This window comes from Psammomys obesus, unplaced genomic scaffold (assembly GCF_907164565.1).
Source record: "Psammomys obesus unplaced genomic scaffold, mPsaObe1.curated_primary_1811, whole genome shotgun sequence".
NCBI classification, from domain to species: domain Eukaryota; kingdom Metazoa; phylum Chordata; class Mammalia; order Rodentia; family Muridae; genus Psammomys; species Psammomys obesus.
Window position 1 is genome coordinate 9,984,002 of NW_026596079.1, and position 27,834 is coordinate 10,011,835.

The following is a 27,834-nucleotide window of genomic DNA, read 5'->3' on the forward strand; positions in this document are numbered from 1 at the left end:
TTTGTTCATTGGTATTTCATTGGTTGCAGCATGTTTCATTTACTTTGCTTTTTCTAATGACTTCTTTAAAAACTATTTTTATTTTATGCGTGTGAGTATTTTTCCTGCCTGTATGTGGATGCACCACAGACATGCTTGGTCTTAATGAAGTTCAGAAGAGAAGTTCAGATCCTTTGGATTTGGCATTATCTATGGCTGTGAGCTGTCATGTGGATACTAGAAACCAAAATCATATCCTCTTTTAGACCAAAAACCACTCTTAAACTGAATCATTTCTCCATTCCTTTTCTTATACTTTCTTAACATGGACTCTTATTGTTGTTCTCTGATCAGTGGGGGCCAGGAACTCAGCTTCCAGATGGAAAATGGAATCAAAGGTTCTGGATCTCAGGAATGGCTAGAGTCCTTTTGGGAGAGATTGGTGCACTAGGCCAGGGTGCTGAAAGAGTTTTCTACTGAGTGTTAGTTACAATTTAGCTCTTTCAAATGAGATTGCCAGTATGAGAGGCAGTGGAAATTTGGGAGTTACAGAAGCCTGTGATGAAATCAAAGTGTTACAGCTCTTGGTCAAGCTGCTATGCTAAGCATGGCAGAAGATGTGGGTGAAAGCCTAGCGAGCCTGGAGACAGGTCCAGTGAGGCGCTGGTGGGGGCTTCACTGGCGGTGCTGCTGGGAGTTCAGTGGTGAATTTCTGGGAAGAAGGGGAGCCCTTCCTCCCCCAGAATAAATGGCGAATCTCAGGTGGTCATGGGCATGCAGCACATTTCTTTGAAATCAGGGATTTATAAACCTTCGGCAGTGGGAGGGGTTTCGAGGGTGAAACCTTCACCGGGTCAGGAGTGCCAGGGATGCTTGATTTACATGTAGTGGTACAGTGCCTCTTTACATGCAGTAGCACGGTCCTATCACAAGAAAGAGAACACAGTACATAGTTATCCCATGTGTGGGGTAAAGTCTCCAAGCAAAGTCAAAGGTCATTTGGAAAGTCAAGACACCAAGGCATCTTATTAGCATAGAGTGGGTATCTTCAGGAATCCCCAAGTGTTTACCTATCAGGAAAGGGCCTGTCATCTGAGGGTTATCTGATGATCCTTACAAGGTCTGGGGTAACCAGATCAGGTGGAAAGAGAACTTCACTGAGAAAAAGGAGTCTCCCATCTTAGAGGGAACACAAGGCTATTCAGAAATGTCAGACTTCAACCTCGTTCAGCAGAATTCCGCATCTTATTTTAGTGATTTTGTACATATTTTTCTTTTAAATGTAAGCATTTAGAGCTATAATTTCCCAACATTGAGCAAGATATATGTAAATTTAGATATATAAATGTAAATTTAGTCTTTACATATAAGAGAAAACATATTGTATTTATATTTGTGAGTCTGGCTTATTTTTGCTTAACATAATGATTTCCAATTCTGTTTTCCTAAAAATGTTCTGTTTTCTTCGTGATAGTCATGCTGACTGGGGTGAGATAAAAATCCCAGTGTATTTTCGGTTCTTTGTTGGCTAAGGATGTTGACTACTTTTCTTCAAATATTTATTGACCATTTCTATTTCATGTGTTTACTCAACACAGAGGTTTGATGCTTAGTTTTTATGGTTTTAAAAACTAGATTCTGAGTACATCTGATGCCAGATGCATCCTGGGAAGAGTCTTCTATGATTCTGTCTCTGCTGATTATTTCTTTCACTGTATAGGCTTGGGGATTTCATACAGCCCCAAGTTCTGAGATTAGTCCTGTGCTGTACAGGATCCTGAGGTGTTTTGTCCACTTTTCTCTAGCACTTTCAGAGTTTCATGTCTTACATTAAGGTTTTGGACCCATTTTGAACTAATTTTTGTGCAGGGTAAACAAAAAAGTTTCCTTTACATATGTATATACAGTTTCCAAGCAATGTTTTTTTTGTTTGTTTGTTTGCTTGCTTGCTTGTTTGTTTGTTTTTTTTTCTCTCATGAAGAGAGTACAGTTTTTTTCCAATATGTGCTCTTGAAATCATTGTCAAAGACTAGCTGTGGTTTTAGTTCTGGGTCCTCTCTTCTATTTCATCAATCTGTATGTCTGTTTCTGTGCCAGTATTGTAGCGTTTTGGTTATTATAGCTCTATAATTTGAAATCAGATATTGTAACAACCTCAAAATAGAATTACCTTAGCCATTGGGGACAATTTTGTTTCCCTATGAATTCTGGGATTAATTTTTCTATTTCTGTAAAGAATGTAATCCAGATTTTGATGGGGGTTGCATTGGGTCTATAGATCATATTTTGTATTATAGCTCTTTTATCATTAATTATATTATCATTATTATTAATTCTGCCAGTCCTTGAGCAAGGGACATGCTTTAGTTTTTTTTTTTTTAGTGACTTCTGTAATTTCCCCTTTTAATGTCTTAAAATATCCATTCTAAGGATTTCCATTTATTCCTAGTTATTTTTACATTTATTTATCTATTTGTGCATACATGTTTTGGTGCACATGCCAGTGTTTGTGTGTAGTCAGAGAACAACTCTGGGGAATTGGTTCTCCTTTCATCTTGTGGTACCAGGGGATATAACTCAGGTTTGTTTTGTGGTGTGATGTGGTGTGGTGTGGTATGGTGTGTGTGTGTGTGTGTGTGTGTGTGTGTGTGTGTGTGTGTGTTTCCTCTTTTGATTTGCTGGTTTGGGATTATTTATTCTTTGTGTTTTCTTGGGTGCAGTTCACCTCTTTAGGGTGGAGTTTTCCTTCCAGTGTCTTCTGTAGGGCTAGATCTGTAGACAGATATTGTGTTGTAGATTTACCAGCTGTGGTTGGGCAACACATTTGCATATTCTCTGCATTTTGATCAGTTGCTTTTCTTTAATGGCTTCTCTGTGCTGAAAAAAAAAGTTTATTTGATGAAGGGGGAAAGCTACACTATCTGTGAGGATAAGTATTAACAATGCCATGAGGATTAGGAATTATATTGACTTTGGAAAGCAACAGTGGTACATTCACCTCTAAGATTAATGAAATCACTAGGCACATAGTTGGTTATACTACCATGATTTCCTTCCTGTTTATTGGTCTTAAGTCCAATTATACAGGTGCCGGTTAGTGCCAAGATATAAGTGCTACTATTGTATGTTTAGGGATATCTTGCTGTGCTGGTCATTGTCGTGGTTCATAGACATCCAATATTGGTAGGACTACTGATTATTTTCTTCTCTTGGCACCTTTCATAGTACCTTCAAATAGTATGACAGGTAGTCCTTTAAAGGGAGTGTTTAAATATCATTTTGTTGTACTTCGGGCATCTTGATTATAATGTTCTAGGGAGGTTTTCTTTTGGACATGTCTATTTGAGTCTTTAAATCTTTCTTGTATTTGGGTGTCCATTTTTTCTGTATATACTAAAAAGTTCAACTGTAATTTCATCAAACAGGATCAATATGCCTTTTAAAATATCAGTTAATTGTTTTATCCCATATAGATTCTGGAGTTGGTCTCTTGATAATTTCCCAGAATTCTTAGATGTAGCCATGCTTGTTTCTTTTCCTTATTGAGGGTACTCTTTATATTGACATTTTCTACTGTTTTACTTTTTATTTCATTCTCAACATTTTAATTTTTTCGAGACAGGATTTCTCTGTGTGACCTTAGCTGTCCTGCACTCACTTTGTGGACCAAGCAGGCCTTGAACTCACAGAGTTCCACCTGCCACTGCCTCTCTGATTGCTGGAATTACAGGTGTGTACCACCATACCAGGCTTTAGTTGTTTTTTTTTTTTTTTTTTTTTTTTTTTTTTTTTTTTTTTTTTTTTTTTAAATATCACCTCTTTGCTTAATTTCTCATCCAGTTTGTTTTTTCACTCTATGTTGGTGACTTTTAGTTGCTGGATTCAAATCATCTTATTTTTTTGATTTTTGAGGCCATTGATCATTTAATGGCAAGCTTTTGAAATGCATTAATTAAAAAAGGAATGGTAATGGCAAACAGGAAAAAAAAACATGATTGGCCAACACTAAAAAAGTGCATCAACAGAATTAGGTGAATTTATGAAAGGGCATAAAAATAGAAACACAAGTTGTTTTCTTTTTCTTTTTAATAAAGGCTGCTAAAAGTTAAGGGAGTTACAAAGGAAAAAAAGAAAAAATAAAGGATGAAGTGTTAGAGTGGCTTGTTATCTCTCTAGAATTGACCTGTGTTTCATGCACAGGTCCAAGGAAGACCAATTGAAGTTGCTGAATCTGTACTTCACGACCTGAAGTCCAGCAGAGCCATGCCCACTTCAGTAGCTTCCTTTATTTCTGTATTAAGGGAGCTACTGTGGTAGAGATTTGTTTAGGCCCAAGACCTATCTTTAAAAAAAAATCTAAGTACTGATCTGTTGCAAAGTGGATGTGGATAACAAATATTGTGTGGATCTTCACAGGAGGTAGAGATTTGAGTTGGGGATCTTAAAACTTGTTGGTCATCCTGACATGACTCTTCTGGATCTTCAAATTTCTCAAGACTTCAGCAGTGAAAGGAAGCAGTTCATTCCAGAGGTTGATTTCCACCAATCTCAGACTAGGGGTTATCAACCTCTAGGGTTATTTGCTCCCAGCCATCAAAGGCAGAGCTACGTTTCTCTAGGAAGTCCATGGTCTGGACAGACATTCCTGTTACATATGTTTTCAGTTTGCTAACACTCTCCACAGAGGCCTCCTAAGGTTGTCTTTTACCTTAGGAGTGCAGCAAGTTGACAATGGTACCTCAGACCGCCCTTATAGCCATGCCCTGGTGGCTGGAATCAATCACTATTCCTGAAAAGTGACAGCTGCCATGGACAAGAAGAAAATTGCCACGAGATCAAAGATCAAATCCTTTGTGAAAGTTTGTAACTACAATCACCTCATGCCCACAAGATACTCTGTGGACATCCCTTGGACAAAATTGTTAATAGGATGTCTTTAGAGACCCAGCTCTGAAACACAAGGCCAGACAGGAGGCCAAGGTCAAGTTTAACGAATGATACAAGGCAGGGAAGAACAAATGGTTTTTCCAGAAGCTGCACTTTTAGGTGTATTTTTGTTTCCATACTTAAAAATTAAAAAAAAAAATTGAGGATGACCAGGATTTGTCCTATTTTCAGGTACCTAAATAGCCCAGTTTTAAACAAGTTCTCAAGATGGCATCCACTAGTAATAGAATGGGATTCCTTTCTACTGTTCATCTGGCTAGATGAACATTTACTGTCTTAACAAAATCTGCAGCTGGATTTAAGGCTCATAAATGCTGTAAATGTGCCCTAAGAGTAGGACTGTCAGTTTTTTCACCAGCACCACCTAGCTTCTGTTTGCCCTCTCTCTGCCAGGGAGTTGCACTGCTGGATATTTACTTTTACTTTTTCTCAGCACATTGCCCATCTTTTCCTACACACCTTTTGTAAAGATTTATTTATTATTTATACAACATCCTGCCTTCACACCAGATCTTACTATAGATGGTTATGAGCCTCCATGTGGTTGCTGCGAATTGAACTCAGGACCTTTGGAAGAACAGCAAGTGTTCTTTACCTCTGAGCCATCTTTCCAGCCCCTCCTATACATTTTTAAACTTATCACCACCTTCACAGACTGAAAGTTCTTCACTGCATAGTGTCCATTTTTCCTTATTCTGACTCTTCTTCACAAAGGCACATATAGCAGCTTCTAGTCTGTCATCCTACCTCAAAGTTCTGCTCATGTCCTTTTAAAAATAATGTTGGTACCAATAAGGAAGGGCCTCCTCCCCTTCCAATCTGACCCTAGCCTATTAGGTCTCATGAGGACTGGCTGCATAGTCTACCACTGTGACCTGGCAAGGCTGCACCCTCCAGGGGCAGGTGATCAAAGAGCCTGCCATTGAGTTCATGTCAGAGAACTCCCTGCTCCCCTTACTAGGGAGTGGACTAGGGGGGAGGTATAAGTGGAGGAAAGGGAGGGAGGGAGTGTGGGATTGGGAGGAGATGAGGGAGGGGGCCACAGCCTGGATATAAAGTGAATAAATTGTAATAAATAATAATAATAAAGTAAAAAAATAATGTTGGGATGCATCAGATTCAACTCCATACATTTTAAAGTGTTCCAAGTGATTAGGCATAATGTCATTATTTATAAGTTGGAAATTATACACTGCATTTAGGATAAACTTAAAAGGGCTGAATCAGAGCCCTACTGTTCATAGCAGGGTTCTCAATTCTGTTTGCTTTCTCCTTCCCTCTTCCATTCCCCACTTTTCCCCTGCTACTGACATGTTCAGATTTGGTTTCTAATGAACTAAGTATGCATGCACAAGTCTTGTCATGGGCTCTACTTCAGAGAGAACAGACATTAGCAGTTACAATGTCTTAAATTTTTCTGGAGGTTCTAGTAAAATTTAAGTGAACACTGTTTTAATGAATATACATTTACTTGCCCTGATCCACCACCTACAAGTCTAATTATCTTCCTTTCTTTGGTCTCTTTGGTTGAGTTCTCACTAGAAAATACATGTGCATCCATTAGCTTATAGAGCATGACCTTATTCTCTATCAACCTTTAACCATGTTAACTTAATGGTCTGCACACAGATGACACTCACTGACCATTGATTTTCAATCCATTTCATACATTTCTGGTGCTTTAACTCTCAACACAAAGTTAGGTATGCCCTCATTTACAGGCAAGGAAATCAAAGCTTGGAGGAATCACATTGCTAGTAAACTGCCAGAAAATCTGAGATTACACAATCTGGGTCTGTTCCAGTATAGCAAGTTATTATAAAGTGTCAGGATTCCTCTCAAGCTTGATACTACACAGGAAATTAACTGATCTCATTTAGGAAGAGATGCTCAAGACAGTGTTTGGATTTAGAGACATGAACAAGTGAGGCTCTTTCACACATGGAAGTGATATGAAGGCCAGAGACAAAAATAAGCACAGTCCTAACAGTCAGTCTCTGTTGCCATGAACCTGAGAACAGGCTGGGTCAGCTTGCATATGTTTCATATCACACAGACCCAACAGAGTTTGAATTGTTCTCTTAAGGTTTCACAGTAGAAAACTGAAATGACATGAATAGCAAGGAACACATGCTACACAGACCATGAAAACCTACTTCTTATCGAGGGTATGTTTGAATGTATGTATAAATCTCACCATGCTTACTTACAAAATAATTGTTCTCGCCTATCCTCTGAGAGAATTAATTCAGATACTCTAGGAAGCATTACAATGCTTGGCATGGAGCGGGTACTTATTGAGTGTAATTCTCTATTCTGGCAGGGACAGCTTTGAAGACCCAGAATGGAAACAAAGCTAGAATGAAAGAGGCAAGCAAAACTGCCTCATATCTCCATGACTCTCCTTATAATGGGTTCCCAACAGACCTGAAAAAGACAGTATCGTTGTTGTAAGGAATCTCTACATGTTGTGATGAAATGACTATTAAGTGCTGATTCAGCATGTAAACATATGCCGAAAGAATGTTATTAACCAAGACAGTGACAATGGCAGCAGATTCAGTTTATTGGGGAGGAAGTAGTATGCTTCAGTGTGAACATGGGAAGTATGCACATTTTAGTATGAACAATAAGATGAAACAACTGAATAACAGGGGCTTCACCTGGAAATATAAGAAAAATAAGTTCCTTTAAGAAGAAAGTACATTACTTCAACAGTCAGTGGAACCACAGACAACCAAGAGGAAGTACAAGTTATATTTGCCAGAAATTGTGAGGTCGAATTCTTCCATCAAGGTTCAGTCTCTTCTGTCTGGAAATGAAACATTATCTTTGAGGAAAACACACTCTCCAGTTCATTGCTTACATTTCAATACAATGATTTTAGGTAAGACTAAAAGGAAAAAACAAAAAACAAATCTTACCTGACACTTCTCATAATAGATTTGCATCTCCAAAGTTAATTCATTCTCTCAAAGAAACGTCCTGCCTTCTAGCTGCTAACAGGCCTCAACCACTCATCGGTAGGTACTATAATAACTGAGTATGTGTATATAATCTGATATATTCTTTAAATATTTAAATTGAAGAATCAGCTTTCTTATTCACTGACAAACAAGCAGAGCAGCACACTTAATAGTCTATCAATGAAGCATTCAATTTGTTGGCTGCTAACGATGTGATCAAATCTTAAGATACAGATTTAATGCTCATTACTGGAAATTCTTAAGAAGAAAAATGTTTTAGTGTTTTCTTGGATGCTGGAATCTTTACATTTTATCATGACACATTCTTGGCATGAGACTTAAGTCTAAAGATGAACTTCACTGCTATTTTGTGTACAATTTAAACACACAACTTGAAGATGTACGCTGCATTTTTAGTAAGCCTGTACTTTGAAAGTGACCCTGCCACATGAGGTGAGATGTAGAACTTTCCTCTTGGGGAGTCCAGTTGGCACTCTACATTTGAAACATTTCAGACTGCTTTGGGGCACCTAGTATGTACTACAAGACTATGCATTACTTTCACCGAGGTCACTAGAACTGAGAAATCGAGTGTCACTGAATGAAGAGCTCATCTGCATATATGAAAAGAATCATGGCAATACCACTATTCACAGACTAAGAACATTATTGACTCCTTTTCTGAAAAAAAAAAAAAAAGACATAAATTCAATGTCTAGGGTTCAGTCATGATGGAAAATTTTAGAGCCATTATTTTAAAATACAAATCAACAAATAATACATCATCAATCTTGAAAGACACACATTAGTAAATTTACTCCACACAGGGTTTATAGGCACTAATTTTTACTTTAATATGCAAAGTGACTACCCCACAATGACTTCTGCTAAAGCTTTCATCAATAGGATCTTTAACAAAGTTTAGGTATCACAAGTAAATACAGAGGACTATATTTTATGTATGGTAATCTTTGGCACATCTGTCAGTTGAAAAAATCTCAAAAGGCAATAAAATTTTCTCAATGGTTTACACATTCTTTTAATCTTCACATCAAAACATAAGGCCGCAAAAAGGCAAGCTGAAGTTTTAAGATATGTGGAATAGTTTTAATAGAGTTTTACATACAGTACCTTACATATAGAACAGTGTGTTTTGCAAATTTAAATAATATCTGAATGTACAGTGGCATTTATTCTTATCAAAGATAAATTCAAGTTCACTGTCTATCAGTTCTAAGTGCATTTATACAGATTGCTAGAACTGATAAACAGAATGAGGCAAAAAAATATTCAAGTGTAATGTCATCAAATAGCCTCCTCTTAACAGTCTTTTCTTCCCCCTTTTAAAAATCTGTACATACACTTTTAGTTTCAAAAACAGTCTGTTAAAAGGTAACATTTTATGTTAACCACAAATTTGTATAATCTATAGTAATAAAACTAGATATGTGTGATATAAATATGTGTTGATTATGTACATATGTACGTTAACTATTTAAACAAGCATACTCACTTACACATACCTGCCCATGTAGCACTGGAGGGTGCATACAACTCGCACCAGGACTGGCAGACAGTAGGACCTAGGCTCAAAAATCCAGCAAGAGCTGAGTAAGCAACTTAGTTGCCTTTGGTTTCATAAATCTGTCCATTTGTGATCAAAGCTAAAATTTTTGAGTGTATATTTATATTTTAAAATAAAATTTTTCTTCATAAATGAAGCTTTTCCAGTATTCCACTACTAGCAGTAAAAAAAAAAAAAAAGAAAAAAGAAAAAAAAAAAAGAAAAGAAAAGAAAGAAAGAAAGAAAATCCACAGCCACAGATTATTTTGATATTTTTGTCACTCCTCATCCCAGCTGAGGTTTACAGTTTTTTTTTCAAAAGGCAAACACCAAATGTATCCAGGATCAAATGTATGCTGAAGCCCGGATACTGCCCCTCACCTACACAGAGCACACACAGCATGTGGTGTACAGGTTTGTATGGGTTAATGGCATTGCGTACGGTGGATGGAAGGATTCCTGCAATAGTCAAATCCTCTCTCCAGCAGTATCAACATTTGGCACATTGGGCCCTTATGTAAGCCACTTTGTTTTTAAAGAGCACAATGCCCGCAATAAATTCCAATTATTTGGTGGGTTTCTTAAAATACATTCATAATGAAGTTAAAATTCCACAATTGTTTCCCCCAAAGTGAGACTTCCACTGTCAGTTTTCTGATTAAATACATTCATCACCCAAGATATAGCTCATGATCCTACAGAAGTTTAAATAACCTAAGTTTATTTGCAGCTGTTCCAACTGCTAGAAGGCAATTCTTAGAGCAAACTTGTAGAACTCTCCAGAGCTTGAATTTCCTTACAGTGTGGTTTTGGCCAAATGCTGGTTTATAAACATGAGTATCTCTTCTAAAACCTATACAAACACACCATAATTCTCTCTACAGGTATCTTGAGCTTCATGAAAGCAACTATTAGAATCCTGCCAATTCCATTCCTTTAGTGCAGCTTGTATTTTACTCATTGATTCTTGGCGGAGATAACATCATTTGCAGTTTGCTCATTCATTTTTAATGTTAGATTCCTTGATAAAGTTGTTCTTCATTATACTTCCAAGATGTCATAGTATTGGTGTCACAAATCAGTAAATGACCAAACATTAAGCTTTTTGACTATTCGCTTAGCAATAAAAATGATTCAACAGAAGACAGACACATTCTTGTCATCCTGTGTTTACCACTGTTATACAGAGCAAAGAGTTGCAATTTGTTGTACTTTGCCCATGTCAAGTAAGAGTTGTTTTATGTGGCGTTTAAGTTGGGGCAGTCTTGCAAGGGGATCTGGTGGCTCTAATTCCCCTGTGAAATCAAGCCAGCTTTCCAGAACTAGAAGAGAGGGGGAAAAAAAGTTTAAATGGCATTGATTATCTCAATTAAAAGGATGGAATGTGACTGAAACAAAGAGTTCTCTTCCCTCTTTTCAGAAGGCCAATACACTTAATAATTTCACCCACAACAGTTCTAATCCTTCTGAGTAATCTTCACTTTTTCCTCTGAAATACTGAGGTTTGAACCCAGAGCAGGTGTTTGAACATTGAACTACATACCCAAACCCATTCCTTACCACCCACCATGAACATACACAAACATACATACACACTTCATTAGCATGTCTCTTTCACTCTTTTCTATAACAGAACATAACAGTTCCCTGGGCCTGCTCAAACTTTCTACTAATTTAGAAATAAATCATTTTTACTTCATTTTCTTCTTTGCATGCACATGTATCTTTGTGCAGGAGCATGATTGTATGTGTATGTGATGGTCAGAAGACAAACTGGAAGTTGTTCCTTCGACACCATTCACCATTTTTGGAGATCAGGGCTCTCACTAGCAAGAAATGTTGTTGAGCTAGGCTAACTGGCAAGCAAGTGCCAGGAATCAACTTGTCTCCACCCTCCATCTCATCATTGCTGAGATTACAAGTATATGCTTCCACACCTGGCTTTCATCTGCATGGCCTCTAGGGATCTGGAATTAGGTCTTCATATTTGCAAAGTAAGTGCTTTACCATTGAGCCCTCTCCCAGGCCACATCTTCCTCATTAACAAAGGAAAGACATAGCAGTTTCTCAAGTGTCCTTTCTAGGATCACTACTTTATTGAAACATTAAATAAATATATATATGCAACTGGACTCAAATACTATATAGAATTCAATTAATCAATTCCATGCTCAATTTTCATTGTTTCCTTTAAAATCTATTAAAAATATGGAATATACATTTTCATTTCTTCAAAAATCTACATAAGGCAAACTAACTCCAATCAAATTAAATTCAAACACAAGATGCTTCCAAAACAGGTACCCACTTCCTCTCTTAAAGGCGAGAAAAGGCAGAAGTACAGTACATCTGCCTTAGTATGGTGTAATATTTACATTAAGAGGATTAAAGCATAGAGGCAGGTTATAATCTATCAGGTTATGAAAATAGTCAAAGCAAAGGAAGCATATGGGCTTAAGAATCCAGGAATTCAACTTATTCCAGTTTCTCAAATACAATATGGGAATTTTTTTTCTACCTACTTTTTAGTTTCTATGTGGCAATAACATTTACAAAAATGTGGGACAACTATTTGAAAATTTGTATGCAAACTTGCTTAACTTGTAGAAGCTAATTCTACTCAACAAATATTAGCCAAAGTAGAAATGAACAAGCTCATGAGTATGCTGGCTTCAAAGAAAGTATCTTTTAATGAAACTAGCAAACACTCCCCAAATATTCTATTCTGAACCAGACATATGGGCTGTATTTAATAAATATCCATATTAAGAATAAAACAAAATAGAAAAGAAACCGCTACTAAGAATAATATTCAGCTATCCTGTGTTGAGCCTCAGTAGCCTGCATATGCTAAATATACAGTGTAAAGAAAGAGACAGAGCTCAGCAAGCAGGTAGTGTATTTGCAGATTGCATCCTATAACCTAATTCCAAACAGCTTCTTCAGAACAACACTACACACACAATAGTAGCTACACCTGAGCTCTTGGCTACATTACCATCCACTTCTTTTTCTATGAGATCCATCCGGCTGGTGACTTCATTCTGCACGTTTTCTATGTGTGTAAGGAGATTTAGCTGCCACTGAAGATGTGAATCTCCTGGGCCCTCCATGCCCTTTTTATCATTATAAACAAACACTTTATTTCCTGAAGCTGGATTCTTCTCCAAAGGACCAGGAGGAAAAATAGAACAAAACAGAATAAAACAAAACACGGAGAACTGGATAAAATGCTATTTCAAAATGAGACTAACACAGAAAAACCCATCACCCTACATGGGTAGGCAAGAGCCAATCTGACTTTGAGAAAGTCTTTGGAGAAAGTTCCTGTATATCATCACATCCTACTTGGTGTCCTTCCAGAGTAAAAGTATCCCATCTCCCTCCTAATTCCCTCCCAAGGTGTGATCCATACAAGAAGGCTTCAAAAAAATATGCTAAATAAACGAAAACATTAATTCCATTCCATAATTGGAATGACTAGATAATGTGGGCCATTTTCTTTCTCAATTATTTTTAAATGGTGACATAAATGGAGTAATGATTAGAAAAAAACAAACTGTCAAGCAAACTGTCAAAGACTGGTTTAAAAGTCCAGTTGATAGCAAACTGGCCTTTACTGTTGTGCTTACATTGATGAGATAACGGAAGGTAAGAATCTTTTAAAAACTTCATAATGCAAATTATTTCAAGCACACACATATAAAATCTGGATTTAGGTTTGCCAAAGATAATTAATTTCATAGATGGATATTAATTTGTCAAATAATTTATCACAAGTTTTGTAAAATATATGCTTTCCAAATTCAGTTATGAACTTATGAACTTCTGGTGATGATTACTTAATGATTAAAAAAGCCAGAATAGTTTTTTTTTTAAAAAAAAAAACCTAGTTTTAAAGTGGCCTTGCTAATAGAAAACCAATAAAGCTTGAGAGCTCATTTCAATTTCAAAACTAAGCCCAAAAAAAACAGGACACAAGTTTACAGACAGTTACTGCATAATGGGATTGATATGCAGACAAATATGCTACAGTGAAATGCTTTGTCCAAAACACATTAAAGAAAAACTGTGACACCATATATACCCAAATGGTCCCAAACAAACTCATCTTCCTGATACATAATGTGGCCCACCAATTTCTAGAGACATCTAAGTGTGCTTTTGAACTGAAAACTTAAGGTAGTAGTTGAATATATTACAACAACTCATTATTTACATGGATAACATTTTGTGGTGGAGAAAAAAGAGTAAGTCTTTAAACAGGTATTTAAGGATTAGCAAAGCCTGAGGACTAGGTGTTTAATTCCATCATCTTCTTCTATTGTTCTTTGGGAACCATTACCTTCTCTGACATTCCACACTCTTTTGTTGAATACAAAACATGGCTTTTATCTCTCAAATGGAGTTCCCCGTCTTCTTCACAACTGCTAGCACCATCATCATCTGAGCTTCCAGGGTCTATATGAGACTGGCAGTCTTGACTAAAGCTTTGTGGCTTTTGATAGCTGTGCTCACTTGTTATGTAAGTTCCTTCCATTTTCAGAGGTGGTTCTCTGTGGTTCTGTACATATTTCTTTTCCTCTGAGTTAGCTGTGTCCAGAAGTGTCACTTTTTTCTCTGCTCCAGATACCACCTGACCTTGGTCTTTCCTCTTCCCAGAACAAGCCCAGAAACGAAGGTCAGGATGATATTTATTTCTTAAGACAAAAATGGAGAAACAGTACTTCAGGAAAAAAAAAATGGCAGCAAGCTAACATTTGTAATAAATTTGATACCACACAAGAAAAGGTCAGGATCAAAGACAAAATTGTCCTTTAAGTTGACTCCTCTTAACATTTCATTAAAAATCCAAGTCTTCTCAGTTTTAAATAAACAATACTTAGAAAATCAACAGTGACCTTAATTTTATTAGTATATATATGCTAAATATATGTACTGAATATATATATACACTAAATATATATACATGTATGTATTTATATTCAAAATTATTGTTGTCACTGTATAGTACATAAACTTCACATGAACATATTTTATAACCTTTAATGAATCAAAAAGCCATCACTAAAAATTACAAATAAATACAAAAGAGCAAGTCTATTCCACTGTAGGAAATGTAAATGCCATATAATCTTGCAGACTTTTTCTATACATACAAAATTATTAAAAATAGGAAATATGGGTCTGGAGAGATGGTTCAACAGGTAAGAGCACTTCCTGTTCTTGCAGAGGACCCAGCTAGTTTGGTTTCCAGCACCAGATCAGGTGGCTTACAATTGCCTATACCTATTCCAGCTCCAGAGGACTCAGTGCCATCTTCTGGAACACCCTTGGTATATATACATACATGTGGGTACTCACCCAAATACATAAAATTAGAATAAATAAGTCTTTTGCTGTTTGTTTGTTGTTGTTTTTTTTTTTTTTTGTAAGAGGAGTATATTTGTTTTTTTTCTTTTTATACAAGTAGGACTCACCATACTTTTTATTTTTCCTAAATAGCATACTATGGGCATTTTACCACGACAACACACACAGATTTATTTAGACTTTAATGGTTAAATGGTATTAATTGTCAGTCTAGTCAATCCCATCGGTTCTCTACCAATAGATGTGTGTGAATGTGTATCACTGCACATAAGTTAGAATATTACAGTCAGACCAATTTCCAGATAAGAAACTGCAGAATAGAATATATTTTTATTCTAGTGACTGAACAGCTGGCCTCCAAAGAAGATTCATTATTTAACAAACCCTGACTATGGTCTATGCTCATGTAGGTTGTTCCACGTTAAATAAGAGTTAGATCATGTGTAGTTAACTTTGCAGCATTATACAGCTTACAATAAACACAGAAGTATTCCACTGAGAATTAAGTGCAAGGTTACTCAGACTCCTCCTAGTACAGTACTTCTCAACCTTCCCAATGTTGTGACCCTTTAATATGGTTCCTCATATTGTAGTCACCCAAACCATAACACTGCTTCCAAAATTACAGCTACTTCATAACTGTAATTTTGCTGCTGTTGTTATTTGTGATGTAATACATGTTTTTAGGTGGTCTTAGGTGACTCCTGTGTTGGGGCAAAAGAGGGGTTAGACCCACAAAGGAGTCGTGACCCAGAGAATGAGAACCCCTGTTGTATAGGCTTGCCAATGGCTGCAAAATAATAATTTCTAAATAAGATTAAAATTAGATTCAAATTCTGAATAAGATTCAAGTATTTGTCTAGTAACACTCACTTATAATTTCTTAGTTTATATTCTTTATCTTTTAGACTTCTAGAAATTCAGTATCTAGAAAATAGTCACTTATACAGTAGAAGGCATACTAGAAAGAAACCTAGTTCTTTGGCTCCACAGTCTATTAGAATGAATCCTGCTATACTCTCTGAGGAACTTGGAGAGGTGGCATAACCCTCTAAAAACTTACTCCTAGAGCCGGGCCTGGTAGCACACATCTGTAATCTTACTTCAGGACTCCACAACCCAAGGCCTATCTAAAAATAATCATAGTTTCATTATATATGAATGTATCAAAAAAGAGCAGGCTCAAATCTAGCCAGCAGGCAATGATGGAAAGGCATGCTCCAGAGAAACTAGTTGTAAAAGACCTGGATGTCTAAGAAATCATACTTCATTTAGATATTATGCCTTGGTATAGCTGGAATGGTTAGTCAACATAGTAAGGATGAGGGTATGTCAATAAAATTCCTATGATTCAAGGCCTTTGGTCAAGAGCAGCAGGAAGGCATTACCACATGACAGAGGCTAATATTCAGCTTCATTAATGTGAATGCTGCTATTAAATGTGTAAAATGAACCAAAACAAGAATGGAGCCAGAGAAGCACAAAGGTACAGAAACTTCTTGTGTAAAATGAAGCTGCCTGGCTGAGACAACTGAGCAAGTAAAAGAGCAAGTCAAAGGCATAACAAACTGAGGACTCACAGGAAAGGATGGGGTGGGATGCATCTCAGGATGCAGATGGGAGGAGGATGTGGCAAACCTTGGGAAGACTGAGCAGAACATTCATTTTATATAACATAAAAGTCTCTTTCTTTTGTTCTTTAAACAACTCTCATCTGGCACCAGAAGAAAATGAGCACAAAGCCACAAAACTATGCAGAATTGTTACTTAAAAGGACCTGGTCTTTCCTTAAGGAAGAATCGTCTCAGGCTATAAAATATCATGATGCACAGCAGCGAAGATGATCCAGAATCTGCTGTCCTTGGAGTCTATCTCATGCTGACTGAAGAATACACCCTTGTAAACTGAAGTTATTTCAAACCATTACCAAAGAATGAAAACAGATTCACCATATCAGCTATAGTTAGCTCTGTACACAAAACATTAGCTCTAAAACTATTTGAAATAGTAGGATGGGAGCCTGGTAGATAGAACTGGTCATCTAGAGTTTTGTTTTGTTTTGTTTTTTCTTTCCAGATACTAGGCAGCCCTAGCTATCCTGGAACTCACTGAGTAGACTGGGCTGGCTTCAAACTCTGAGATGCACTTGCCTCTCCCTTCCTTCCAAGTGGAAGGATTAAAGGTGTGCTCTATCACTGTTAAGCATTCTTCTTACTGTAGACTTCTTTCAAATATTCTTTCTTCTGAAGTGCTACTCTGAATCCCCAAAAGACTACCTAATAAACTGTCTTATAATCTGTGAAGAAACAGTTTTATTTCTAAAGCTCCTATCAAATAAAATAATAACTAAAATAACCTATCTGCTTTTGCTTGTTGTTGTTACTTTGTTTTTACATTTGTGGCTAGGTGATGTTATGCTTTTATTTATTAAGATTTGTATTTTAATTGAACACAGGGGTCTTTCCAGAGACTCATATTCCAACCAAGTATCATGCATGGAGATAACCTAGAACCCCTGCAGAGATGTAGCCCATGGCAGTTCAGTGTCCAAGTGGGTTCCATAGTAATGGGAACAGGAACTGCCTCTGACATGAACTGATTGGCCTGCTCTTTGATCACCTCCCCCTGAGGGGGGAGCGGCCTTATCAGGCCACAGAAGATGACAATGCAGCCATGCCTGATGAGATCTGATAGACTAGGATCAGAAGGAAGGAGAGGAAGACCCGCCCCATCAGTGGACTTGGGGAGGGGCATACATGGAGAAGGAGGAGGGAAAGTGGGATTAAGAGGGAAGGAGGGAGGGGTTTATGGGGGGATACAAAGTGAATAAAGTGTAATTAATAAAAATTAAAATAAAAAATAAAAAAGATTTGCATTTTAAGATTTTATTTCTTAAAATTTGTAAGAATGTGACTGCAGAGATAGCTCACTGGTTAAGAGCACTTGCTGCTTTTACAGAGGATCTGGGTTCAGTTCTCAGCACCCACATGGTGGTTCATAATTATGTATAATTCCAGTTCCTGAATATCAACCCTCTTCTTGCCTCGGCAGGGATCATACCCATGTAGTGCACATATATAAACACACTCAAAACACACACAGAAAATAAAAATAACTTAAAAAATGTAAAAAGCAGTGTGTGACTCAGTTCACTTACTTTAGTATTCCAATCTTCAGCTGTAACCCATGCAGTACTTCAGTTACACCATAGACATCAGCAAGCAGATGATGTGTAGAAACTATCTTTTTGGCATTGAGATGAGAATAATTTTCTTTTAAAAAAGATAACCCATACATTCTTCCATTATTCAGCCACTCCTTATCATAACGATATTTTGCACTCCATCTCTGACCTGCAGATGAGTTGACATTAAAGTCATAAGGGATTCTACTTATTCAGATCCTCCTTCCCACTAATGCCCCTCAGTAAGACAAGTTCTACTAACAAGAGAAAATTCCAGACTACAGTATATAGCATGCTGAGGAAGGGTGGGATGACAAGAGCCCCTCAGCACTTCTGCTGTGGCTGACCATGAGAAGGAATGGCACTGAGGGGTCAGTGGCAGGTGATAGCTGCCAAAAGAACCCTGATGTAATCTTTTCAATTGTCTACCAAACACCTTTCCTCTAAGATGGCTGGCAGAAACCACAGGTTTCTTTCTGTTCATACCTGGATGAAACAAAGTTATAGCTAAACAAGTGGGGATTCTGCCTTCCTGACTATGACCTCAGAAAACCCTACAATACCCAAGAACTTGATGCTAATATATACTGGATCCTCTTACAATTATATGCTCCTCTGTCTGTTAAACTATAAGGTGAATGAATATTTTGAATCAGTCATCTTTCCACAATGTTTACAGATAGAAGGTATCCAATAAATGCAACTGAATGAACAGTGAAAATCTAGATTTGTTCTTGAAGACATACAATGAATAGCAAATATCCATACATAAGCAAAAAAAAGTATTTATATTCATAGAACTCCAAATAATTATCTTGCTTCTTTGTTTGTATGTGTGAGGTCAGAAATTATGTTTCATTATCACTTTTCACTTCAGTTTTTGAGACAGGATCTTTAATGGAATCTGGAATTGATTTGGCTAGACTGATGGGCCAGCAAAGCCCAGGAGTACCTTCTGCCTCTACTGCTACACTGCTGGGATTATAGGCATGCCCAGCTCTTTACATGGATACCAGAGATCAGAACACTTGCTGGTCCTCCTGCTTGAACGGAATGCACTTTATGGACTAAGCCATCTCCCTATCCCTCTTTTGCTTCTTATACTTTTTTCCTTTATCTTTTCAGTGGGCATGAGAACATTTCATCTGCCTAATTACTAGTTATTCTCTGCCTTGATAGCTAAAATTATATTCTACATGCAGAGTGTTGTACTTAGGATAAAGGAAGGCATGACAAAACAAGTACAATAGATTGGGAGTCGAAAAGCTCCGTTTTCATTTCAGTATACCACTCAGTGGTACCTCTTTAGGCACAAACATATAAGTTCCCACATCTAGCTGCTTTATCAGGGAAATAAAAGATATAGGCAAGGCTCTATAGAATTTCACTTATTCTATAATAAACTGGGTATATGGCACTATCCAAAACTTCTTCAAAATGCATCAGATGGTCAGCAGGCAATGGATATTCATCTACTCAAATAAGCATAAACAATCTTAGCTAGAAATACACAGGAATAAGCAAAAGCTATTTACAGGAAAAAGCCATGATCTCCCTTTTGGTAAGGTAGTCAGTATGTCAACGTGTCTACATAAATGTGTGTTTCTGCAAGTGATTACTATGAAAGTCATGCTGCTGTAACAGGCAAAAAGTATCTCCAACCCACGTTATGGCAGAGGAGTCTAGCTAACCAAGAAGTGCAGGTGCTCTATACAGTGGCCATACTCTGAAGTCCGCGTCACACAACCCACACGGGGCGGAGGGCCTCACCCGGAGGGTCCCGACAGATGTAGCAGATGTACTGCTCCGGAATGCTGTCCTCCAGGAGCCCCATGCATACACTGTGTTGCCAGCATAGGCACTCTTCACACTGCAGAGAACAGAAGAGACCCATAGTGCTGGCTGAAACGGCACCCTCAGACCAGGACAGAAACGGCACCCTCAGACCAGGACAGGCAAGGCAAGGACACATATTGCTGCATTTTAACTAGCTGGCCTGCTATCTTGTCTTGCCAGTTAGAGTCCTATGTGCCACAAGAAAAAGTCATGTTAGATTAATTTTATCATTGAAATAGTCAACTATTTCAAGAACTTCTTTATATCACATGTATTAAAATATGCTTTAATAAATTAAGAGAAATCTCCCAAGTGTTTTCCATTGATCCACAGGCAATCAAATCCTAAAAACACTTACTGAAGCAAATCTATAAAATGTCTGTGCAAGGACACTTAAGGTAATACTCATGTGGTAAAATTCTAACTTCACAGCACCTTTATTTGAGAACACCACTGACAAAGAAGAAAGGTGGCTACTTTTTTCATTTCTATAACCAATGTTTCCTAATTTTCCTACATACCAACACAAATTCAGGCCATGATTTCTTGATTTCTTAGACACACCCTTGTTATAAGGAGAGGTTGCTAATTTTTGCAACAATGTTCTCTTTTCTTTTCTGGGAATCCTGGACACTTGGATCCAATTCCCACTCCCCATAGGGTAGGTATAAATGGCTGATTATTAAGTGTGAGTAAAAACCATGCTATAGTCAATTCTGCACTGTGAAGAAAGACACCTCTACACCTTTAAATGTTTCAGCATGAAGGCCTCAGTCTGTTAAGAGATACCCTACAAGTAGACAATGATACTCACAAGCCATGTGTCTACTTGATTCAGTGGAGACTTTCTAACCAGTACTGCTAGAACTGAAAGCATGGCAAAGTATTAGAAACTACATTGTGAGGGATGGCTGGTAAAAAGCAAAGCTCTCTGGTGTACCTGCTCAATACCCACAGTGATCCAGAACTATAGGCAGAGCTATAGTACCTGGATCATGAAGCCATTCTCCTCATCCATTTCACAGATACACCTTACAATCTCATTAAGGGCATCATCTTCATCTTGAGACTCCTCAAAATTAGTTGAATCAAAGTCTTGATTGTACTCATCCCCACTCAGAAGCAGGCTTTCTGTGGAGGAGTCATCCAGGAATTCCACATCTGACAAGTCTGGAACACATGAAAGTGCATGATGTCACTTGTCAGGGAGAAGCTATAGGAAGTGAGTATAAGCATTTCAGCAGAGCAAGCACATGTGAACTGAGTGCTTGCCTCTGAACCAAAAAATCAGATATTTGAAATTTTTGTAGTTCTGGTGCTTTCCATTTCATGTACCCAAACACTGCTGAAAGTAATACTGAGTAGCCACTACTTTCCCTGCTAACAGGTTATGGCCAAGACTAATACTGACAATGAAACTTATTAGTGTCTATACAGTCTGCAAATTGTATGAATTGCAATAGATTTGCAGTTGCGATTGACTACAATTTTGATTGAATGTTCACAAATAATAGCCTTTCTGTTACAAAAGAATGGGTTTTGTTATTTGTACTAGATAGTGATAATCTTTTAGTCAATTACCACTACATTACATATGTCAAGCATTATACTATGCATTTACACACAACATGTAACATGGTTGAACTGTGCAGCCAAGTATTGATAAAGGCAGTTAATCATCAACTGCTTAGCTGGGCATGGTGGCTTACACCTCTAATCCCAGCATTAAACCATAATGATCAGTTGCTTGAGATCATCTTGGGCTACACTTTGAGACAATAAAAGAATAGCAATCATAAAACAGAATAGATTTTAAACTAAAAGGAAGTAGCATGTAATTAATATAAACATACATGATCCAAATATCAGGTTTCATGGTACTGGCATACATATTTAATAAATCAACCAGAAAAATCTTGTTTAAATAACTGACTCACAAGTATTAAAAATGAGTTTGGCTCAATTTTGCTGACAATTGGGTCACTGGGGTGAAAGTTGTGTAAGACAGACAAATCAGTGTTTCTCTTACACTAACACAGGAGAAGCCATAAGATAATGCTCCAAGCAGGTTTATAAGATCTGCTCCCTTTAAACTGCTACTCCTCAGCCATCACTGCTATTGCCTAGAACAGTGCTCTTTAAGGAGAGCTTCTCTATCAGCAATGCTGGCATCACCACCATGCTGGTAATCTGTCAGTAGGAACTCCAAAGGCAAGGCTCTAATAATGTGTTTTAGCAAGTACTACAGGTGGTTGTGTTGTATGCTGATGTTTGAGAACCTCTGCCTCTTTTGTTTTCCAAGCAGGGTATGAACAGGATTCAGGCTTTCGAGTCTCTATCTCTCAAGTGTTATCACTTCAGCTCCAATCCGTGCCTATAGCACCTTCAAGTAAAAGCCCACCTGCAGATCTTGGTAGCCTGTGGGATGGGTGACATTATGAGTTTTCTCAAGCTGCTATTCTATGTCAACAGGATCATCCCCAAAATGTAATTCTATCTGTGCTCACTGGTTGCATTCAAAACTGTAAAATGTTAAAGGTACCAGAGCAAGGATTACAATGTATATATCTGGTCCAATTGAAAGCCACTGGACCAAATGAAAAAAATGTAACTGCACCTGTTGGTAAAGAGAATAAAGGAAAGAGAGGTAATTTTTCTTAATCCTCTCCCTTACCTCAGACTTTTGAAAATTAAGATCCTGAAAGTCACATGTTGTCTACTTTTGGCAGCAAAGGGAAGAAAATGTTCCCCTACCTTGCAGACTAGTTAGGCCTAGAAGAGTAGGCAGTAATAGGCCAAAGAAATCATAGCCTGGTACCTATCTTCTAGGGTACTTACAAAGGCAAGCAAGAAGTGAGCCTACTATGGATCCTGGGCTTTAACAAAGACTAAGACTCCTTCCTTCCACATTTCCTGGCTCTACCACGTTCTACCCTACCATGTTGGAATTCTATCTTAAGGCATTGATACCAGTATCTAAAGCCAGGGGAGATTTTCCTCTTACAGTATATAGTACTAGAAGGAAAAAAATCAATAGTCAACAACTCCCACTGGCAGGACTATACCTGCCCAAGAATCTATAGTCAGGGCTCTTTTCAGTAGACCCTTTGTATTGATGAACGGTGGCCAAATCTTGATTACATTTAATTTACTGATGTATACGTGACAGGAATAATTTGAAGACTGTGACAAAACTTGGTAGAAAAGGGACTATGTTTAAGACAGACTTTTACTGAGTTTTAACTATAACACTATTGGACCCACATAATTATTTAAACAGGGGTTTGCCTATTGACCTATAAGATGTGAATAAAAATAAAACATCCATTGGTAGTGAAAAATATACTTAAATCTAATGATGGAATTTTCCTATTAGCTTATCTGTCAAGTGTGCTGCCTCTTTGAACAGCGACTTAAGATAAATACATATTTTCAGTTTCATATTCAGGTATTATTTTAACCATTAAATAGTCACACATACTTTCACCACTAAGATCAACGGACAGAATTGCCCTTGGGTACTGATAGGTTGTAGTTTTCTCCATAAATGTGCTTCGCGGAGCCAGAGAACTCCCAGAAGATCTGGTTAGTGGAGAAGTACACCTTTCCAAAAAGTCTAAGGAACTGTCTTCATAGTCTGAATAGTCTGAAACATAAGAAACAGAAAGACACATTAGTAAAGTCTCAAGAAACCACAAGTCACCACAACTCATGAGAATACACAATCACTCAATCACTTTCTCTGTCATCTGTGACCAGGTAGACCATTAAGAGGCTGATAAATGTGTTGGCAAGAACAAGTGAAATCAGTAAACCCATATAGTATAGACACTTGGGATTGCCAGGATCTAACTGGTACCAGTTCACTCTTATAATGAAGAAATGGTAAAGGGTCATTTCTACATTTTCCTCCATTATAGTCACAGCTATGTGTGCAACAATATAGGCAAAGGAATTAGCCTATTCTTTCAATTAGGTATGAGGTTCTCCCACTCTTACCTATGTCTGTCAAGTATAACTATAGTGATAGTTTAATCAATCTTATACATGAACACATAAGATAAACTTCTGAAGGAAATAAACTGGTATATGAAAGATTTACTGTTCTCAGCCTGGGTAAGTCATACAGACACAAGCAAGAAAGGCTCATACAGCTTATCAAGGGAGGGTCCTGGGAATAGAGGGAGATGCACATGGGTGGGATGATGCTCTACAGCCCAAAGCACAGAGCACAATTAGAAAGTTCATGACTTCTGGGGCATAGTTTAAGGAATAAGTAGAACAGACTGCACTGAGAATAAGTGCAACAGGGGATGAAGGGTTTTTCACTCTGTTGTTTGTTTAACTTTTAGGTTTTATACTAATAGGACCAACAGCCATTCATAAGTTTTAAAGGAAAATAGGACGAGATATGGGTCTGCTTCATTTCTGAAAGATCAGTCGAGTAGTGGGACAGGGCAGGAAGTGGAAGAGACATGGAGAGAAGGGAATATGGGCCGTAGGCCATAGCTGTGGTCTACACACGATATACTGGTGACTGACTAGGAAGGTGCCACCTGAGAGGAAGCTGAGAAGCAATATACAGTAACACTATACTGGAATCTGAGAAGAGTGGTGGTTGGCATCAGGATTGGTTTTCTATTTGAGGTATCAAGTAGTGAAAGTGAGTCTGTGATGGGGATAGGGAGTAAAGAGGGAGTGGTAATAAGAGAACAAACAGGTAGTTACAGAGTAGATTTTTATTTTAGGTGGAGAAAACTACCTCAAAACCATCTATATGAATCTAAAGTGGAAGAGTAAAGTGCTGAGGAAGGTCAGGATTTCAATAGAGAGAAACATTCCTTTCATTTTAGCAGGGGCAGAGGAAAAGATGGACATGTTCAGAGAAGTGCATATGTGTGGACATAAAGCAAGTTTTCACGTCCTATGTCTATTTTCTCAACTGAGCATGAGCATGAAAGCCACCAAGGCTGGTCAGAGAGTAAATAACAGGGAGGAAAGGCAGTTTATAGGAGAACAATGAAGACAATACTGGTTGGTAGTAAGTCCAGTCCTCCATGTATGTTTATGCCCTAATCCCTGTAACCTATATACACTTAAGTATTATGGTGAAGGCAAATTCAAGTTGCAGGTAAAATTAACAAGATGGCTATAAATCGGGAAACACGCTATACGCTATCTTTGTGGGCCTAGTGGGATCCTACGGGCCTGTTTTAAAATGAAAAAGACAAAAGAATCACTCCACATGAGACTTGGCTGACTAATGCTCCTTGGAAGATGAGAAGACTGAACCAAGACTCATGGCTGTCTCTGGAAATCAGAAAAGGAGCATAGATTATTTATAGACTATTTGCTGAAGCTTCCAGAAAGAAATCATGGCTTCAGCCTAAAGAACTATTTTGGACTCCTGACCTCCAGAATTTGAAGATGGTTTAAATGACTGGTGTTTAATAGGTGTCTCTGAGAGCTTACACAATAATCACAATACAAACTAAAGTTTAACTAACCTGACACCAATTAAGGACTCTGACAAGAAGACAGTTTAATTAAATTCTGTGTGCTAACTCTCAATACTCTCAAAACTCTAGTGGGTTTGGCTGCTGATGTTATTTTATGAATCAAAGAATCAAAGCAGAACACATTATGTACTCTGTTCAAAACAGTTCATTGTCACTGGCAAAAGCAACATTCACACCAAGATGTCCTAGTAGATTGATTCCAGGAACCTCACTCTTTTTTTTTATTTTTTTTCTTTTAATTTTATTTTTTTCTTATCAGTTACATTTTATTAACTTTGTTTCCCATCTGTATCCTGCTCCCTCATTCCCTCCTACTCTCACCCTCCCTCCCTCATCTCCATCCTGCCCCATTCCAAGTCCACTGATGGGGGGGGAACCTCCTCCCCATTCATCTGATCCTGTTTTATCAGGTATCTTTAGGACTGGCTGCAAAGTCCTCCTCTGTGGCCTAACAGGACTGCTCCTCCCTTGGGGGGTGGGGAGGTCAAAGAGCCAGCCATTGAGTTCCTGTTAGAAATAGTCCTTGTTCCCCTTACTATGGGAAACCAATTGGAGGAACCTCACTCTTAACCAACAACCAATAATGGGACTGGAATTTAAAGTCTGTGGAAACTGGCATGTCTCGTAAAGCGCATGTTTCTGTCCACAATCCCAATATATAGGAAGTGGGAAGACTGCCAAGCCATCCTGCTGCTGTCAGATGATGGAGCAATCTTTACATAACATGGCTTCACAGCAACTGAGTCATCTGCATAACCCAAAATTATCAAGGCAAGTGTGAAAACAGTGATTATTACATTAGATACCTTGTCTAGCACTGCAAGATAAACTTAGTTAATACTGATGCTACTCAGGTGCAGTAAAAACTGTAGTAACCATTCTAGAGGAGAGGAGACTGAGACACAGAAAATATAAATGATCTGTCAGAGATTACTCAGTTGTAAATATTATGCCCAGGAAATAAAACCTATAGCCTATAGTGATTGTTCTGTGGGGAAAAAAAATGAACTAGAGGCCAATTACATAATAATGAAAGAAATCACAGCTATGTTCAGAAAGCAAACATAGCAGACACTTCATTGTTATATTCTATATTAGCAAATAAATACAATAACTGAACATTTTGCAGCTCACCTGCATTCCCATTTCAATCCCCTCTGGCTATTAGAAAGTCTGTTATGTTACAAGGGTTAAGTGAGAGTACCATTATTGCCCTTCCTTGAGCCCTCCAGCTTTGGGGCAGATTTCATAACACACTTATAGAACTACCATGTCTTCCAGGTAGACATCCACGTGTGTGTCCTATCAATTACACTAGATATACCAATGCTTGAGTGCAAGCTCACTGAAGGAAACTGTTTCTATTGTAGTTTTGGGTTTTCTGCATATCCAGCTCTACTGCCCTTTGGTCTCACAGTAACAGAGACATGGGAGGCATCTGCAAAGGAACAAGCTAAAACCTGATAAGATGTCACTCATAAATTCCAAAATGGCAACTTACTATGCACACACTAGACATATTTCCAGTTTTACATCTGGAAAAGGAGTTCTGATAATCACAGCATATGTTTATCAATTACTGTATGGATGATTATAAAGAGCTACTTAAATAAATGACTACTTTCCTAATGTCATTTATACAAACAGGTAAAAAGGACATTTCAGTATAGCAAGAGACAAGTGGAAACTTATTCAAGAGAAGAATACAGTTTGAAGTAACTTTTAGGGTTAAGGAAGCAAAATTCACAACTTAGCATTGTGGTTAAAGTTAAAAACAATCTGAAACTGACTGTGTAGGTGTGAATCTGATTTTTCACTACCTGGTAGCTATGTGAGTTCAACAAATTTCTGTCTGCTATATTAGTGATTAAATGCAGCTATCAAGCTACAGTTCAAAGAAGCAATATGATAAAAAAAACCCACGTAAATGAAATCCTCAGATACTGTTTCATACACAAAAAATATAAGCAGGATATGAGTGGTAAAGAAAAGAATTAATTTCTCCCACTGTGCTAACGTTAGGCTCAAACAGTATAGGAGGTCTTACACAACAATAGTGCAAACTGTTCAACATAAGTATCTTTAAATTTTTAGCTATTTGAAATCTTTTATTTTCTGTTTAAACACCATTCTAATTAATTATCTGTGAAGGCATCACTTCTAAGATTAATGAAACCAACCCAGAATAACTTTCTTCTAATATAAAAATTAATATCGAAGATGCTGGAGATGACCAAAGTTAACAACTCTTTTTTAAAAAAAATTATTTAAGTTTATTTACTTTACATTCAAAGGCCTGACACTACTAATGATGCTCTGCTATGGTTGTAGACAGGAGTCTAACTTAACAACTCTTTTCTATTTATAAATAGTAAAGCTTACATGCATCCTTAGTATTTGCCATAGTTCGTTGGATTAGGGCTACTTACAGGCCTGACTTTTAAGATATAAACAAAAGTGGTTTTT

General features: G+C 37.5%; 1 protein-coding gene across 11 annotated transcripts in view; it reads right to left on the bottom strand.

Annotated features, from left to right (window-relative positions):
- Positions 1-7,468: 7,468 nt before the first annotated feature.
- Phf20l1 (PHD finger protein 20 like 1) overlaps positions 7,469-27,834 on the bottom strand; it is a 76,995-nt gene continuing 56,629 nt past the window's right edge. For 8 of the 11 annotated variants that reach the window (XM_055626298.1, XM_055626304.1, XM_055626303.1 and 5 more), the window contains 7 exons: positions 23,331-23,495; positions 20,838-21,019; positions 19,784-19,883; positions 17,987-18,182; positions 13,802-14,156; positions 12,455-12,617; positions 7,469-10,778 (listed from right to left, as the gene is read on the bottom strand). In XM_055626298.1, coding sequence (XP_055482273.1) covers positions 10,636-10,778; positions 12,455-12,617; positions 13,802-14,156; positions 17,987-18,182; positions 19,784-19,883; positions 20,838-21,019; positions 23,331-23,495 — 1,304 coding nt within the window. In that variant the 3' untranslated portion in view covers positions 7,469-10,635. The remainder of the gene's footprint in view (positions 10,779-12,454; positions 12,618-13,801; positions 14,157-17,986; positions 18,183-19,783; positions 19,884-20,837; positions 21,020-23,330; positions 23,496-27,834) is intronic. The other 3 variants (XR_008722342.1, XR_008722340.1, XR_008722341.1) reach the window with 3 other exon arrangements.